The following is a 12,491-nucleotide window of genomic DNA, read 5'->3' as shown; positions in this document are numbered from 1 at the left end:
TTTCGGTCTTATTTCCACTGTCATAGTAACAGCATGTAAAGACATCTCACCATGTATTAATGCTGGAAGCCAGTGGTATGCGATATCTTTGGAGGTTTGCACATCAACTCAGTCATTTAGTGACCAGAGCGGAACCGTGCACGGTCGTGTGATCAGAACAAAAGCATGTGTTCAGAATGCACACTTCTGTACTACACACCTGTATATACTGTACACTACATGCTGCATCGATGCACCAACTGTTCCTGAGCAAACGCTGCATGGTGTAGTATCCTGCTGACAGAGGGCACTACCAATTCCATGAACATCGTCTACAACGTGTTGAATGTTGGTGCATATTAACATAAAGACATAACATAAATATTCACATGAATGTCAGGGCCCAAGTTTTCCTATCCGACCATGGCAGCTTGTACAAAATGCCTCACAAATGGAGTTTATTTTATCACAATAAATAAATGTTGGTGTCAATGCATCAAGCAGTGGCAACAGAAGTCGGGTGATATAGATAAGTCTGGTGATACAAATAAGATTTATTATTTAAAAAAAAATACATTAAAAAAAGACATGTTGACTGCATCACCCATCACTAATCTGACTTGTACTCACTGATGAGTTCCTGTGCATGTTCTCTACCTCCCTAGTGGTGAAGAAAGGAGAAAGATAGTTCTAGTTACATCCACAACTGTCAGGGTTCCCGTACATTCTAAACCAGTACCATAATAAGACATTTCCATAAAAGACTCTGAATGGATCATTTCATTTGCAACATTTTGACCTCATTGGAAGCTCTCAGCATGCAGACACACAAGAACGTAACCCGGAGAATTCCAAGATGGTTGTCTTATGGCCAAGATGGTTGTCTGGGGTTTGTAGACTCTGGTTATATACATATGTACACTAGCTGTAGGTGGATTATTTACTCAATTAGACAATAGGTGTAAGTAATGGGACTGATGTCCACTTCTCTAAGTATCTCGCTCCCAGGACGCACCTCAACTCCAAGTAAACTGCACAATAAGGAAAATCTCATGAACACCAGTAAAGAATAGGATCAAGTTTATCAGGTTTAGTGGATGTAATCAAAGTGGAATGATCAGTTCATCTGATGTCTGCAAACGAACGCAAAATGTTCAGTGTGAAAGTGTGGATCATCAAACCGTCATGTAGCCCAAAAAGCAAAAACATTTTCAGTGCATTTTCTCTTCTATCTAAGTTGTTGTGTGTCAAATGAAGCATGATTGTAATAAGTGAAACATACTTAAAACATCACTGCAAAAATAAACAGTTCCTGTAGTGATGTCTGGAAAACTGGGTACAGCTGCTAGGTTTGCTTCTAATTAATTCCAACTAAAAATACAATCTATTTTATTTAATCGATCCACTGAGCTGGACACCGATGGCAAAAATATAAAAGGTTTTTAGTGACATTGACAAAATGGTGTTATTGGCAGGTATTGCAGGATTTTGACATTAAGCTGTCATTTCTATATATACACTCTACATATAAAAATTATGCCAACTGAAAGTATTTTGTTCATTACTAGTGCATGACAATGCACAACATACGGTCATAAAAAAAATGACCATTTAAGATTCAAACACATTCATACTGCCACCAGATCAGTAATGAGACCTGAATCCTCCTTAACAAAACAAGGAGTCAAGCCTGCATCATTTATCATTGATTCATGTTAAAAACAGAAATATCATAAACCATTGCAATCAGTTAAAAAAAAAAACCTGCTCGCTCCTTTTACATGTGATGCATGACATCAGATTAGTGTTCAGGTGGACTTCCTGCTTAGATAATGTTCCTCCAAATCAAACCCACTGCAGCTCTTCAGGAACAGTACACACAGCATCGAGCCTCTCCTTCTTTTTTTTAGATGTAGAAGTTCAGCCTGCTGGAGATAACCTTGCAGCCCTGCACGGAAAAGACACGCTCTTCACGAGGGAAATAGCTCATGTCATGAGCCATTTGCTCCACAGCCTCCTCGTTGGGTTTATGGCCCTTGCTGATCATTTCAGCTCGGCCGCACTGCACAACGTGTTTGTACTCCAGGGGGAGGAAGGGCACAAAGTAGTCCACCATGTTCTTTTCTATTAGACTTGAGTGCCAAAAACCACCTGGTAAAACAGACAAGGAGGGTAGAATGTTTTAGAATGTTTATTGCTCCTCCAAAAACCTAAAGCTTACAAACACAGAAAAATTCTGTACTTGCCTAAATCACGTTTATGTGAACAGTGTTTTTAATGGTAACGTCTGTTACCAACAGAGAACTCACTAAAACTAACTATCAGTTTGATGGATTACCTTCACTGATAAAGCAATTGCATGTAGCATAGGGATACATGATACTGACTTCAGAATGAATAAAGAGACGGCACTGTACTTACCTTACTGTTTATGATGCTATATTCTATATATGCTATATTCTATATATGCTATATTCTCTGGAAAAAAAACAATACTTACTAGAAAATATTTACTTCCGGAGTGAACGTTGGCTCGTACTGCTGCCGCTGCTCCCCATGGTTTAAGTTTGTTTGCTTGTTTATTTTAAATGTTTGATTACTGTTGCCTTTTTCTGGTCATTTTTAACTACAAGGATTAAAGACTCATGTTCAAATGACCGGTTCAAATGACCGTTTATAACCTAATTAAGGAAATCTGTGATTCAGTGATCTCTACTCACTGGTCAACCTGACGCTTCCAAACACGGCCTCCAATGACGCTCTGTTTTAACAGAGGGAAATCAGCAACTCGGTTTTAACTAAAGGATCAACTGGCACTATTTTATCCAAAGACGGAATCAGCAGCTCTGTGATTCTCTGCACCTAACTGATTAACTTTACGCTTCCTAACGTGGCTTTTGACGACGTTCCATTCTCTCAGATTTACCCTGTAGTTTGCATTCAACAATGTGGATTAGCCGACTTTTCATGTGGATTATATTTTATTTTATTCATCATCCAGTGACATCGATTTTTCAATTTAGTGCGGCAAAACTTTTTTCATTGTGACCCCGTGTCACTGAACCACCACTGACCCTTCGATCGCACCAGGATATTATCTACTATCCGTGGCAGAAGTACATCCATCGTGGGTCACAACGGAATTATATCGACGATGACACTGGTCCAATATGATTGTTCTGGTCATCCTTTCAGCGCCCACCAAAGAAATCAATACAGACTGTCGACCACAGTGTGCTGGCCAATGTCGCCCGCACTACTAGCATCGAATCTGGTACAACTGATCTTACGTTTGGTTTATTTAATATTCGCTCTTTAACAAACAAAGGACTCTTATTGATGATCTCCTGAATGACAGTAAGTTTGACTTTCTTTGTCTCATTGAAACATGGCAACAATAGCATTTACTAAATTATAATATTAAATTACTAATAGACTTTTTACTATTTTTTATTCTACTCAATTTAATGGCAGAATTTTGATACGGTTTCTCATCAAGTTCTTTAAGATAGATTACTCTCTGTAGGAATTATCGGTATCCCTCTTGGCTGGTTCAGATCTTATCTCTCTGGGTGCACTCAATTTGTTCAACTTAAAAAATTTAGATCATATGTTTCACCTGTTAAAGCTGGTGTCCCTTAAGGCTCTGTTTTGGGCCCTGTTTTATTTATTATTTATTTACTACCCCTTGGTAACATTCTTAGGAAATATGGCATCAGTTTTCATTGCTATGCTGACGACACCCAGCTTTATTTGTCCTCTAATGCCCCTTTTCCACCGAGGCAGTTTGAGTTCTGGTTTGGAGCCAGAGCCTAATTTAGAACCAGTTCTTTCTGTTTCGACCGCCAAAGCAACGGCTCTGAACCAGGAAAAGTGGTTCTTTAGTAGCACCAAAACGTTGCTGGTTTAGTCTTAAGAACCGCTTGTGTCCGGGGCTGTGGGCAGGGCTATTATTATGTCTAATAATAGCCCTGCCCACAGCCCCGGACACAATAATAATAATAATAATAATAATAATTATTATTATTATTATTATTATTATTATAGCATATAGTATATTTCCATAACTAACAATATGTCTCTAAAGGGTAATCTAGACTAATAATCAGACTTGGAGTTGAGGTGCTCTGCTAGCTGCAAGCATAGACAAGCAGAATGTTGCTAGTAGCCGGCACTAATTCTGAGCTGCTGCGCACAACAATGCAAAAGGAAAGAACGGGCAGGTGGGAAAAAATCCTGCGGTGTACCGCCAGGGTGGGTGCTATATAACTCACTGCCGGGGCAGAACGGGCAGGTGGAGGAAACGCGTTAGCCCTAGATACCGCTGTCCGGCGAGGCAGGTCTGCTTGGTAGGGCTGGGGGGCCCCCCGGTACATGTGTATATGTGTACTGAATTGTTTATGTGCACATGTGTATTTGTGTATTGTCAACAATTACAATTTGTCCCTCATTTCCCCGAAAAACAAGTCTGCCCTTTTACCGAAAACCAAGTCTGGCCTTTAGTTTTTTCCCGACTTACTTCTGCCTTTATAACGCACAAAATATGCTGCGTTGTCAAAACTGTTGTTAAGAATGTGATCCAGAGAACTTCTTGTACTCTTCCCTGTCACGTATCACACAGAAGACACGTCTTGCGGACCAATCTCCCTTTCCTGCTACAATGATTTTTCTCTGTCTTTTTTGTATATTTTTTGTCTGTATATGATTTCTACTGATATGCGCCTGTATGTATACGCCTATATACATATATATATATGATCACCATGACATACACATAAACCTATGTATGTATGAGATATTTGCACACACATACATATACTACATTAATCGCATCTCTCCCTATAAAATGATCAATGATGATACTCTATCACCTATGGTATAGGAGTTCTGATTTAGAATATGATTATGACATAAGTTTATGATCATAGGTTAGGATTATGGGTTTTGATTAAAATATCCTTCTGGTTCAGAATCAACTGGATTATATATTAGTGGTATTTGACTTATGATTACGTTTTGTTTGATTAGTATAAGTGTACTGCACTATTACTAAGCTAAGCTGTAAAGTCAGGAGAAAAGTCAGACAGGTCAGGTGGATAATGACGTACGAAGGTATGACGGCACCTAAAGGTGCCAGGGTATATAGTGAAGAGATTTTCTAGGGAGGGGGAACCTTTTTGGGTGGCATGGGGATGGAAGCAGCGGCTGATCAGCACCAATAAAGAGTTTTGCTCATTCTCATCCAGGTCTGGAAAGTCTACTTATTATTCAAATATAGTATTAGTATAAAGTCTAATTATTTTAGTTTAAAGGGTGAAGGATTACTATTATTGACTATTAATTTGGCTGTGATTCACCCCTGGGATATGTCCACTTGGAGGGGGGGGCTCTCTGAGTTCCAACAAAATTCTTGTGCAATACATTACGGCTGAAACCAAGGCTCAATGTTTTGAATGGATCTGTCTTTACATAAGCATATCACAGACTGTAACACTCTTAAATCTGATGATTGATCAACATGATCTTACCACAGGCCTCCTGAGAGAAACAAAGCCAGACACCACGTATTTTCATGACACGCTACGTACACACAGCCAGTACACACTACGTTTACACGTACAGCGACTCGCATTGATAGCAGCAAAGCGACCAGAGATGGTTCGATTTTCAACGAGACCTGGTGACTACCGGTGGTATGAGCAAGTCCGGTGATGATTAGAAAGGAGTTTAAATTGTAAACATGTATTGCTGTTTGCACTGGGGTATATCCCTCCTTTCGTTTTAGGGGCAAGAAATCTAATCACTATTAAGATCAACAGTATCACTGACAACCAGTAACAGCGACTGGAGACTTGTAGTGATAAAGTCACTGTGTGTGTGAACGCAGCTTTAGAGTCACAGCCAGTTCTCTTGGACTTTATTGTAGCTTTGTCAAAGATAGACTTAAAGATAGACACAAAGATAGACTTAAGTTAAGTTAATAGGAAAACCTTCTCTACGTACTGTTCTTGTTGTTAAACACAGACAGGGATAGGGCTTCCTCCAAATGTTTCAGCTCAATCTCTTCTCGTTCCTTTCCTGCTTTCCAAAAATCCAGCGCAACCTGCACGATGTTTTCACCGCCGGCGTTACTATGGAGCAGAGAAAGAGAGCATAAAGGGGCATTAAACCTGTTCGATTTGATAACAGTTTATTTTGATTAAACATTTTTAAATCTGATAATACTGTAATACAAATAAATCAGATAATACTGTAGGGATGCATTTAGATTATTACTGGTATTGGTCCAGTACTGTACTTATTTATGTGTACCATTAAAACAGTTCAGCATCATATGACAGCAATCTGAATGGATTTTCGAAGCAAAGCGAGCTGCACTATCTGAAAATATCAAAAACAAGAACCTCCAGCATCTTACATTATAAGTAACCTGATCAAACTATTTAGCGTGTTCAGGTACAGGTCAGTCTCCCACATGCACCCTGTTAATGTTGTTAAAAGTGCCATGAACATGGGGAACATGAATCCCTGCTAAGAGACTTTATTCTGTCTTTGTGACAAACACCCCCCACCCCCACCCCCCGACTCATCAAAACTCATGTTCTGCTTAAATCCATCCAGACCCTGCAGCCAACAGTAACGTCACTACGTTAGAAGCTAACATTTTTTGTTACTGTAATTAAATGTACAATTAATTATTAGTTCTATACAATGATGTTAGAGACCTTAGAAAGATAAAGATGGCCTGGCGGTAGGAGACTCCGTCTAGAACTTCGTAAAAATCTAAGTATGGTTTGATGCTGTCAATCAGGCCTGGGTGCATCTTATCCATCTCGTCGAATACGAACATGGAGCGAGGGCAGGCCGACACGTTGCCCTTAATCCACTGCTGCAGTTGGGACTATATGCACACGCACACACACACAGGCACAGACAGGCACAGACAGAGAAGGACAGACACACAGGCAGACAGACAGACACAGACAGCCACAGACACAAACACACACAAAGATCACACAGAGACAGACAGACGGACACACAGACACACAGAGACAGACAAACAGACAGACACAAACACACACACACATAGGTGAAAAGAAGTAGAAACATGATATTTCGGATTAAATAATAAGAATATTGTGATCAATCACGATAAGACGAAAGGTAAAGGTCATGATGTAACAAATTCATTTTATATCGCCATGTGCACCATGTTCGCCACAGTTACTAACCCTTTTTTTTTTTTTTTTTTACTGGTGTTCCATTCTGTCTGTGGAACAAAAAACAACTTATGGGACGGATATATATATATATATATATATATATATATATATATATATATATATATATATATATATCCGTCCCATAAGTTGTTTTTTGTTCCACAGACATAGTACACTTTCATAGTACACACACACACACACACACACACACATACATATATATATATATATATATATATATATATAAAATTTATCAGTATTAACTGTATAATATAAAGTGAATTAGGTTATGACCACAGGTCTCATATAAAACGAGTCAGTCACTCCTGGTGTGTTTTTGTTGGGAAAACCTTACACAGAATGTTGATGATTAGTTCTTAAATAATGCTTATTAACAAGCACTTGAGGCATCTCAGAGAGCAGAAATGGGTTTGATATCACTGTTTACTTTGAAGATAGAAAACCAATAACTGTTTTTGGTTTATGACAAAGACATACAATGCTGAAAATGGACACAACAAATCAGGTGCAAATTCAAAAACAGGACACAGTATGTTATACGGCACACATCATCATTTCATGCACATTTTACATGCACATTTCAGCAGCAATGAATCTTAATCTTAACCATGTTGTGTAGGTTTGAGATGTACAAGCAACACAATTCTCTCAGCACAAGCCTGAAGATTTACAATCCTGCACAACCCGTCTTATCCAGATTCTCACTGATCTAAATATAAAAGGATTTATGTAACAGTGTATACGTTTATCTAATAAACTGGCAAACTCAACAATGATCAGAAAAATATGAGAGAGATAAGAGAGATTCTTCAAAACACATTTTTAGTACACTTATAGCTTATAGTGTTGTCTGTCAGGATTAAAGGCTGTAAATCATGCAGTACCTTGTACACTTCCAGCTCTGCTTCATGTTGGAAGTGTGCTGTGGCAGTAAACAAGTGCACAAATCCACTAGACATTCCACGCTGGTAAATGTTATTGGCGATTAGCTGACTGACAAAGTTTTTGCCTGTGCCAGTCCAGCCGTGCAGCGAGAGGACGAGGGGCTTCTTCGGGTTCTCGTTGTTCATGAAGCCGGACACAGCTTTGAGGACAACACGAGATGCTACATGCTGGCCGAACAGCTTGCTCTCCAGATCTGCTTCAAGACCTGAGAACAAGAGAAGGATTGGCCATTAAGCAAAAACACACTAGATGATGAGATGATGATGCTGAGCACTAGATATGTCAGGGTAAGGAAGGTATGCATCAAGACTCTGTTCTGTTCTTTCAGGAGTTATAACTATCTTGTGCTACAAGTCCTCAAACCATTTCTGAACAATTTTTGATGTATGGCAGAGTGCATTATCCCGAGCACATCAGTGAGCCTCCTAACACTTGCCCATTTTTCCTGCTTCCAACACACCAGCTTTGAGAACTGACTGTTTACTTGCAGCCAATTCCACTGCATTGTAAGGAGATAAAACAATTTCCCTTCGCCTGTCAGTGGCTGAAATATTATGTCTGATCGATGTAGAAGTTTAAGTATTGTTGATTAGTTTCTTAATTGGATCAGGTGATTCAACCCCTTAACAAGTGATTCATCCCCAGGCATGGGCATAAATCTCAGGGGGGGGTGGGGGGGGGGGCCTAATGTGACTCCCTCATGTCGGTTCCTTCACTACAACATTAGAAGGATTCAGCCATTTGTGTCCACACAGGCTGCTCAGGTACTTGTTCAGTCTCTTACCATCACAATACTGGACTACTGTTACTCACTGCTGGCAGGTCTACCTATGAACGCAATTCGTCCTCTGCAAATGATCCAAAATGCAGCTGCATGGCTTGTTTTCATCCTGCCTAAGTTCTTGCACCCCACCCCTCTGCGATCCCTCCACTGGCTTCTGGTAGCTGCAAAACACTGATGCTGGCCTAACAAACCCAAAAATGGATTAGCTCCGTCTTACCTCAAAGCCCTCATCACTCCTCACACTGCACCCCACACCCTCAGAGCTACCACCACTGCTCCACTGGTTCCACCATCTTTCAGGGTAAGAGGTAAATATACAATAAGACTCTTTTCTGTTCTGGCACCAAGGTGGTGGAATGAACTTCCCCTAGGGGTCCAGACAGCTGAAACACTGACTATTTTCAAATGACGGTTGAAGATCTACTTATTCATGAACCACTTCAACAAGCACTTCTTTCACTGTTTGCTGCATTAAAAAAAAAGTTGAACAATGTTTTAAACTCATGGTATCTTAAGTCTGTAACCAAGTTAATCAGAGTTAATGTTTCCAATGATAGAGACTTAAGCACTTCTGTATGTCGCTCTGGATAAAGGTGTCTGCCAAATGATGTAAATGGAAATGGAAAGAGAATCTACACTACACAGGACAGCACAGCACAGCACAGGACAGAACAGCACAACACCACACAGCACAGCACCACACTACACAGGACAGGACAGCACAGCACCACACCACACAGGACAGGACAGCACAGCACCACACCACACAGGACAGGACAGCACAGCACCACACCACACAGGACATGACAGCACAGCACCACAGCACAGCACCACACCACACAGGACATGACAGCACAGCACCACACCACACAGGACATGACAACACAGCACCACACCACACAGGACATGACAACACAGCACCACACCACACAGGACAGCACAGCACAGCACAGGACAGGTCAACACAGGACAGCACAGCACAGCACAGGACAGCACCGCACAACACAATACAGACAGGACAGCACAGCACAGCACAGGACAGCACAGCACAGGACAGCACAGCACAGGTCAGGACAGGACAGCACAACACAGGACAGGACAGCACAACACAGGACAGCACAACACAGGACAGGACAGCACAACACAGGACAGGACAGGACAGCACAACACAGGACAGGACAGGACAGCACAACGAAATAACACCACAACACACAACAACAAAAAGATTAATTAATTCTAACAACCTGAAAAACCTCCCGCTAATGAGTAACCTTTATACAGACAATAATTTAAACACATGATCTCTTACCAGTCTTGTTGAATCCGACCCAGTGCTCATTACATGTTTCCACTAAATAATTGTACAGTTTCTTTCCCAGTGCGGCCACACCAGCGCCTGTCAGAATGCTTGTGCTTATAGGTTCAAAAGCCTGAACAATAACGCTCGGTATTAAAATAAAATACAACACCAATGAGGCTCTTTCTTTCATTGTGAATCAAGTCATACAGATTGTTATGTTAGCAAAATAAAAAGGGAATCGTCTCTAACGACAACCAATAGTTCCGCTTAGCCGTGCAACAACGTCACTTTCATGCGACAAAACTCGTAACGGTCAGTGACGCAATTTGTACGCGACACACACAAAAACTGAGCAAAATAACGAAATGTTGTGTAAAATACAGACTTATTAAATAGAAAGTTATAAAATAAACATTTAAAATATGACAAAGCTTGTATTCAGTCATACAACTGAAAACAAAAATACCTTCTAAATGCTAAACTTTAATAAAAAAAACATTGTTAATGTGTATTTTCTCTAACTACAGCATGTACATGAAGATCTTAAACACGTCTTTGCGAATAAAAACATGGTTTATAACATGTTATGGGGTATATCAGGTCAAAATATATATCTGCTTGTCTTATTGAGTCATGACATCCAAAACAATTATGAAATACTAGACACTTCTTAATAAACACATACGTCCCTTATATACCAGACAGATCACACCTTACACACCTGTTTTATTGTAGGAGATCCACTCTGGTCTGCAACACTCCTGAAAGTAATACAACACATTTGGATACCGAGCTAAAAATCCTGTTAGAGCAGCTGCAATGCCAACAGCCAGGCTGGTCGAGATTGGCTCCAACGCTTCCGCCATCATGATCATTAAACTCCATCCTATGATCCATCTTGTCCGCATGTTGTGTCTGTTCTGTGTCCAGTATCGATTCAGTGTGGTTTAAGGAGGTTTTCTCTTTCAGGTGGTCTGCACGATATACCGGTTTATACTGGTTTTAAGAGGACCTGCTGTGACTCCTGGTCCCTCTGGTAATGCAATAGTGATGTAATGGTGAATATCAGTCACACAGTCCTGTTTTCTAACCGATAACCTGCCTGAAATAGACACCAAAATGGACTTCGGCACCTGTCACCTTTCACCTAATGAAATAACGGGAGTGTAAAAGCTGAGACGCAAATCAAGCTTAATTCAAGAACATAATATTTTTTCAATTGTGTTCTACAAAGCAAACCAAAAGTAAGCGAGGATTGGTTACTATGGCAACGTCTGCATTCGGACAACTTCTTTTCGAAATCTACTGTTAAAGAAAACAATATTAATAAACTAGAATGTCCATTTCATGAAGAACATGTGAATGGTGCTTGCACGTGGCAAGTTCCCCTCATCGTGCTGAGTGTTTTGATATATGACATGTCCATGTTCATTTCGCTTATTTTGGGTGGGGGGCTACACGTGACGTCAGTTCCCCTCATCGAGCTGAGTGTTTTTATATATGACATGTCCATGTTGTGCTAATTTTGATTTCGCTTATTTTGGGGGCGGGGCTACACGTGACGTCACGTGGTGTCGAGCGCCGTCACCAGAATACCCGGTGGGGTGCCAATATTTTTGGTGAAAAGTGGCTACTGAGGTTTTGGACATTTCATGTCAATACTGCAGTCGTTATGGGATTCTACTTATTATACTGCATAGAACAGTACATGCAATTATTAAGGTTGAATGATAGATAGATAGATAGATAGATAGATAGATAGATAGATAGATAGATAGATAGATAGATAGATAGATAGATAGATGTGTGGTAAATGTATTGACTGGGGGCCAATACTTTTGGAATCATTGGATTGATAGTGTGGAGTTGATAGTTACATGCATTGAGAGTCTCCTTTACATCTACAGTCAATAGGAGCACAGAAGAGAGCTGTGCCTGAGCTCTGTGCACACTGCGTGTGTTAAAGCTTAAAGGAATTTTAGGAATTTCCCATTAATTTCTATGGGATTTTTTTTGGGTGCTTTTTCGTCCGCTGTGCAAACATCGTTGGTTGGATCGCTTATAAAAGTAATAGCACACCTCTCCTCAATGAGCCGGTCGATTTGATACATCATTCATGGGTCTAGGACAAAAGCTGCGGGACAAGTTACGTGCTGAAATTTTGTCCGGCAAGATAATAAGAATGTTTGCAAGCACCATTAAATAAAGTTAATCAACTTTACTGTTAAAGAAAATCATA

At 40.2% G+C, this 12,491-nt stretch overlaps 1 protein-coding gene across 2 annotated transcripts; it reads right to left on the bottom strand.

Moving 5' to 3' along the window:
• Nucleotides 1-503: 503 nt before the first annotated feature.
• Nucleotides 504-11,582, bottom strand: LOC113663967 (torsin-1A-like). 2 transcript variants are annotated; one of them, XM_027179511.2, is made up of 5 exons: nucleotides 10,974-11,582; nucleotides 8,108-8,373; nucleotides 6,705-6,880; nucleotides 5,983-6,110; nucleotides 504-2,130 (listed from the first exon to the last, which is right to left on the bottom strand). In XM_027179511.2, exons 1-5 carry the CDS (start codon nucleotides 11,158-11,160, stop codon nucleotides 1,886-1,888), a joined length of 1,002 nt encoding a protein of 333 aa, XP_027035312.1. In that variant the 5' UTR covers nucleotides 11,161-11,582; the 3' UTR covers nucleotides 504-1,885. The 2 variants fall into 2 exon arrangements, with proteins under 2 accessions (XP_027035312.1, XP_027035322.1); XM_027179521.2 differs by lacking the exon at nucleotides 10,974-11,582 and adding an exon at nucleotides 10,262-10,550.
• Between the last annotated feature and the right edge of the window lie 909 nt (nucleotides 11,583-12,491).

This window comes from Tachysurus fulvidraco, chromosome 21 (genome assembly GCF_022655615.1).
Source record: "Tachysurus fulvidraco isolate hzauxx_2018 chromosome 21, HZAU_PFXX_2.0, whole genome shotgun sequence".
NCBI classification, from domain to species: domain Eukaryota; kingdom Metazoa; phylum Chordata; class Actinopteri; order Siluriformes; family Bagridae; genus Tachysurus; species Tachysurus fulvidraco.
Note: the sequence above shows the minus strand (reverse complement) of the source record. Positions and strands in the feature narration are given on the sequence as shown.

Coding starts and splice junctions, on each gene's coding strand:
- LOC113663967 (XM_027179511.2), bottom strand. CDS start 11,160: ATGCGGACAAGATGGATCATAGGATGGAGTTTAATGATCATGATGGCG. Junction 8,374..10,973: donor GATCTCCTACAATAAAACAG/GTGTGTAAGGTG, acceptor TCTTGTTCTCAG/GTCTTGAAGCAGATCTGGAG. Junction 6,111..6,704: donor GCCATCTTTATCTTTCTAAG/GTCTCTAACATC, acceptor TCTGCTCCATAG/TAACGCCGGCGGTGAAAACA.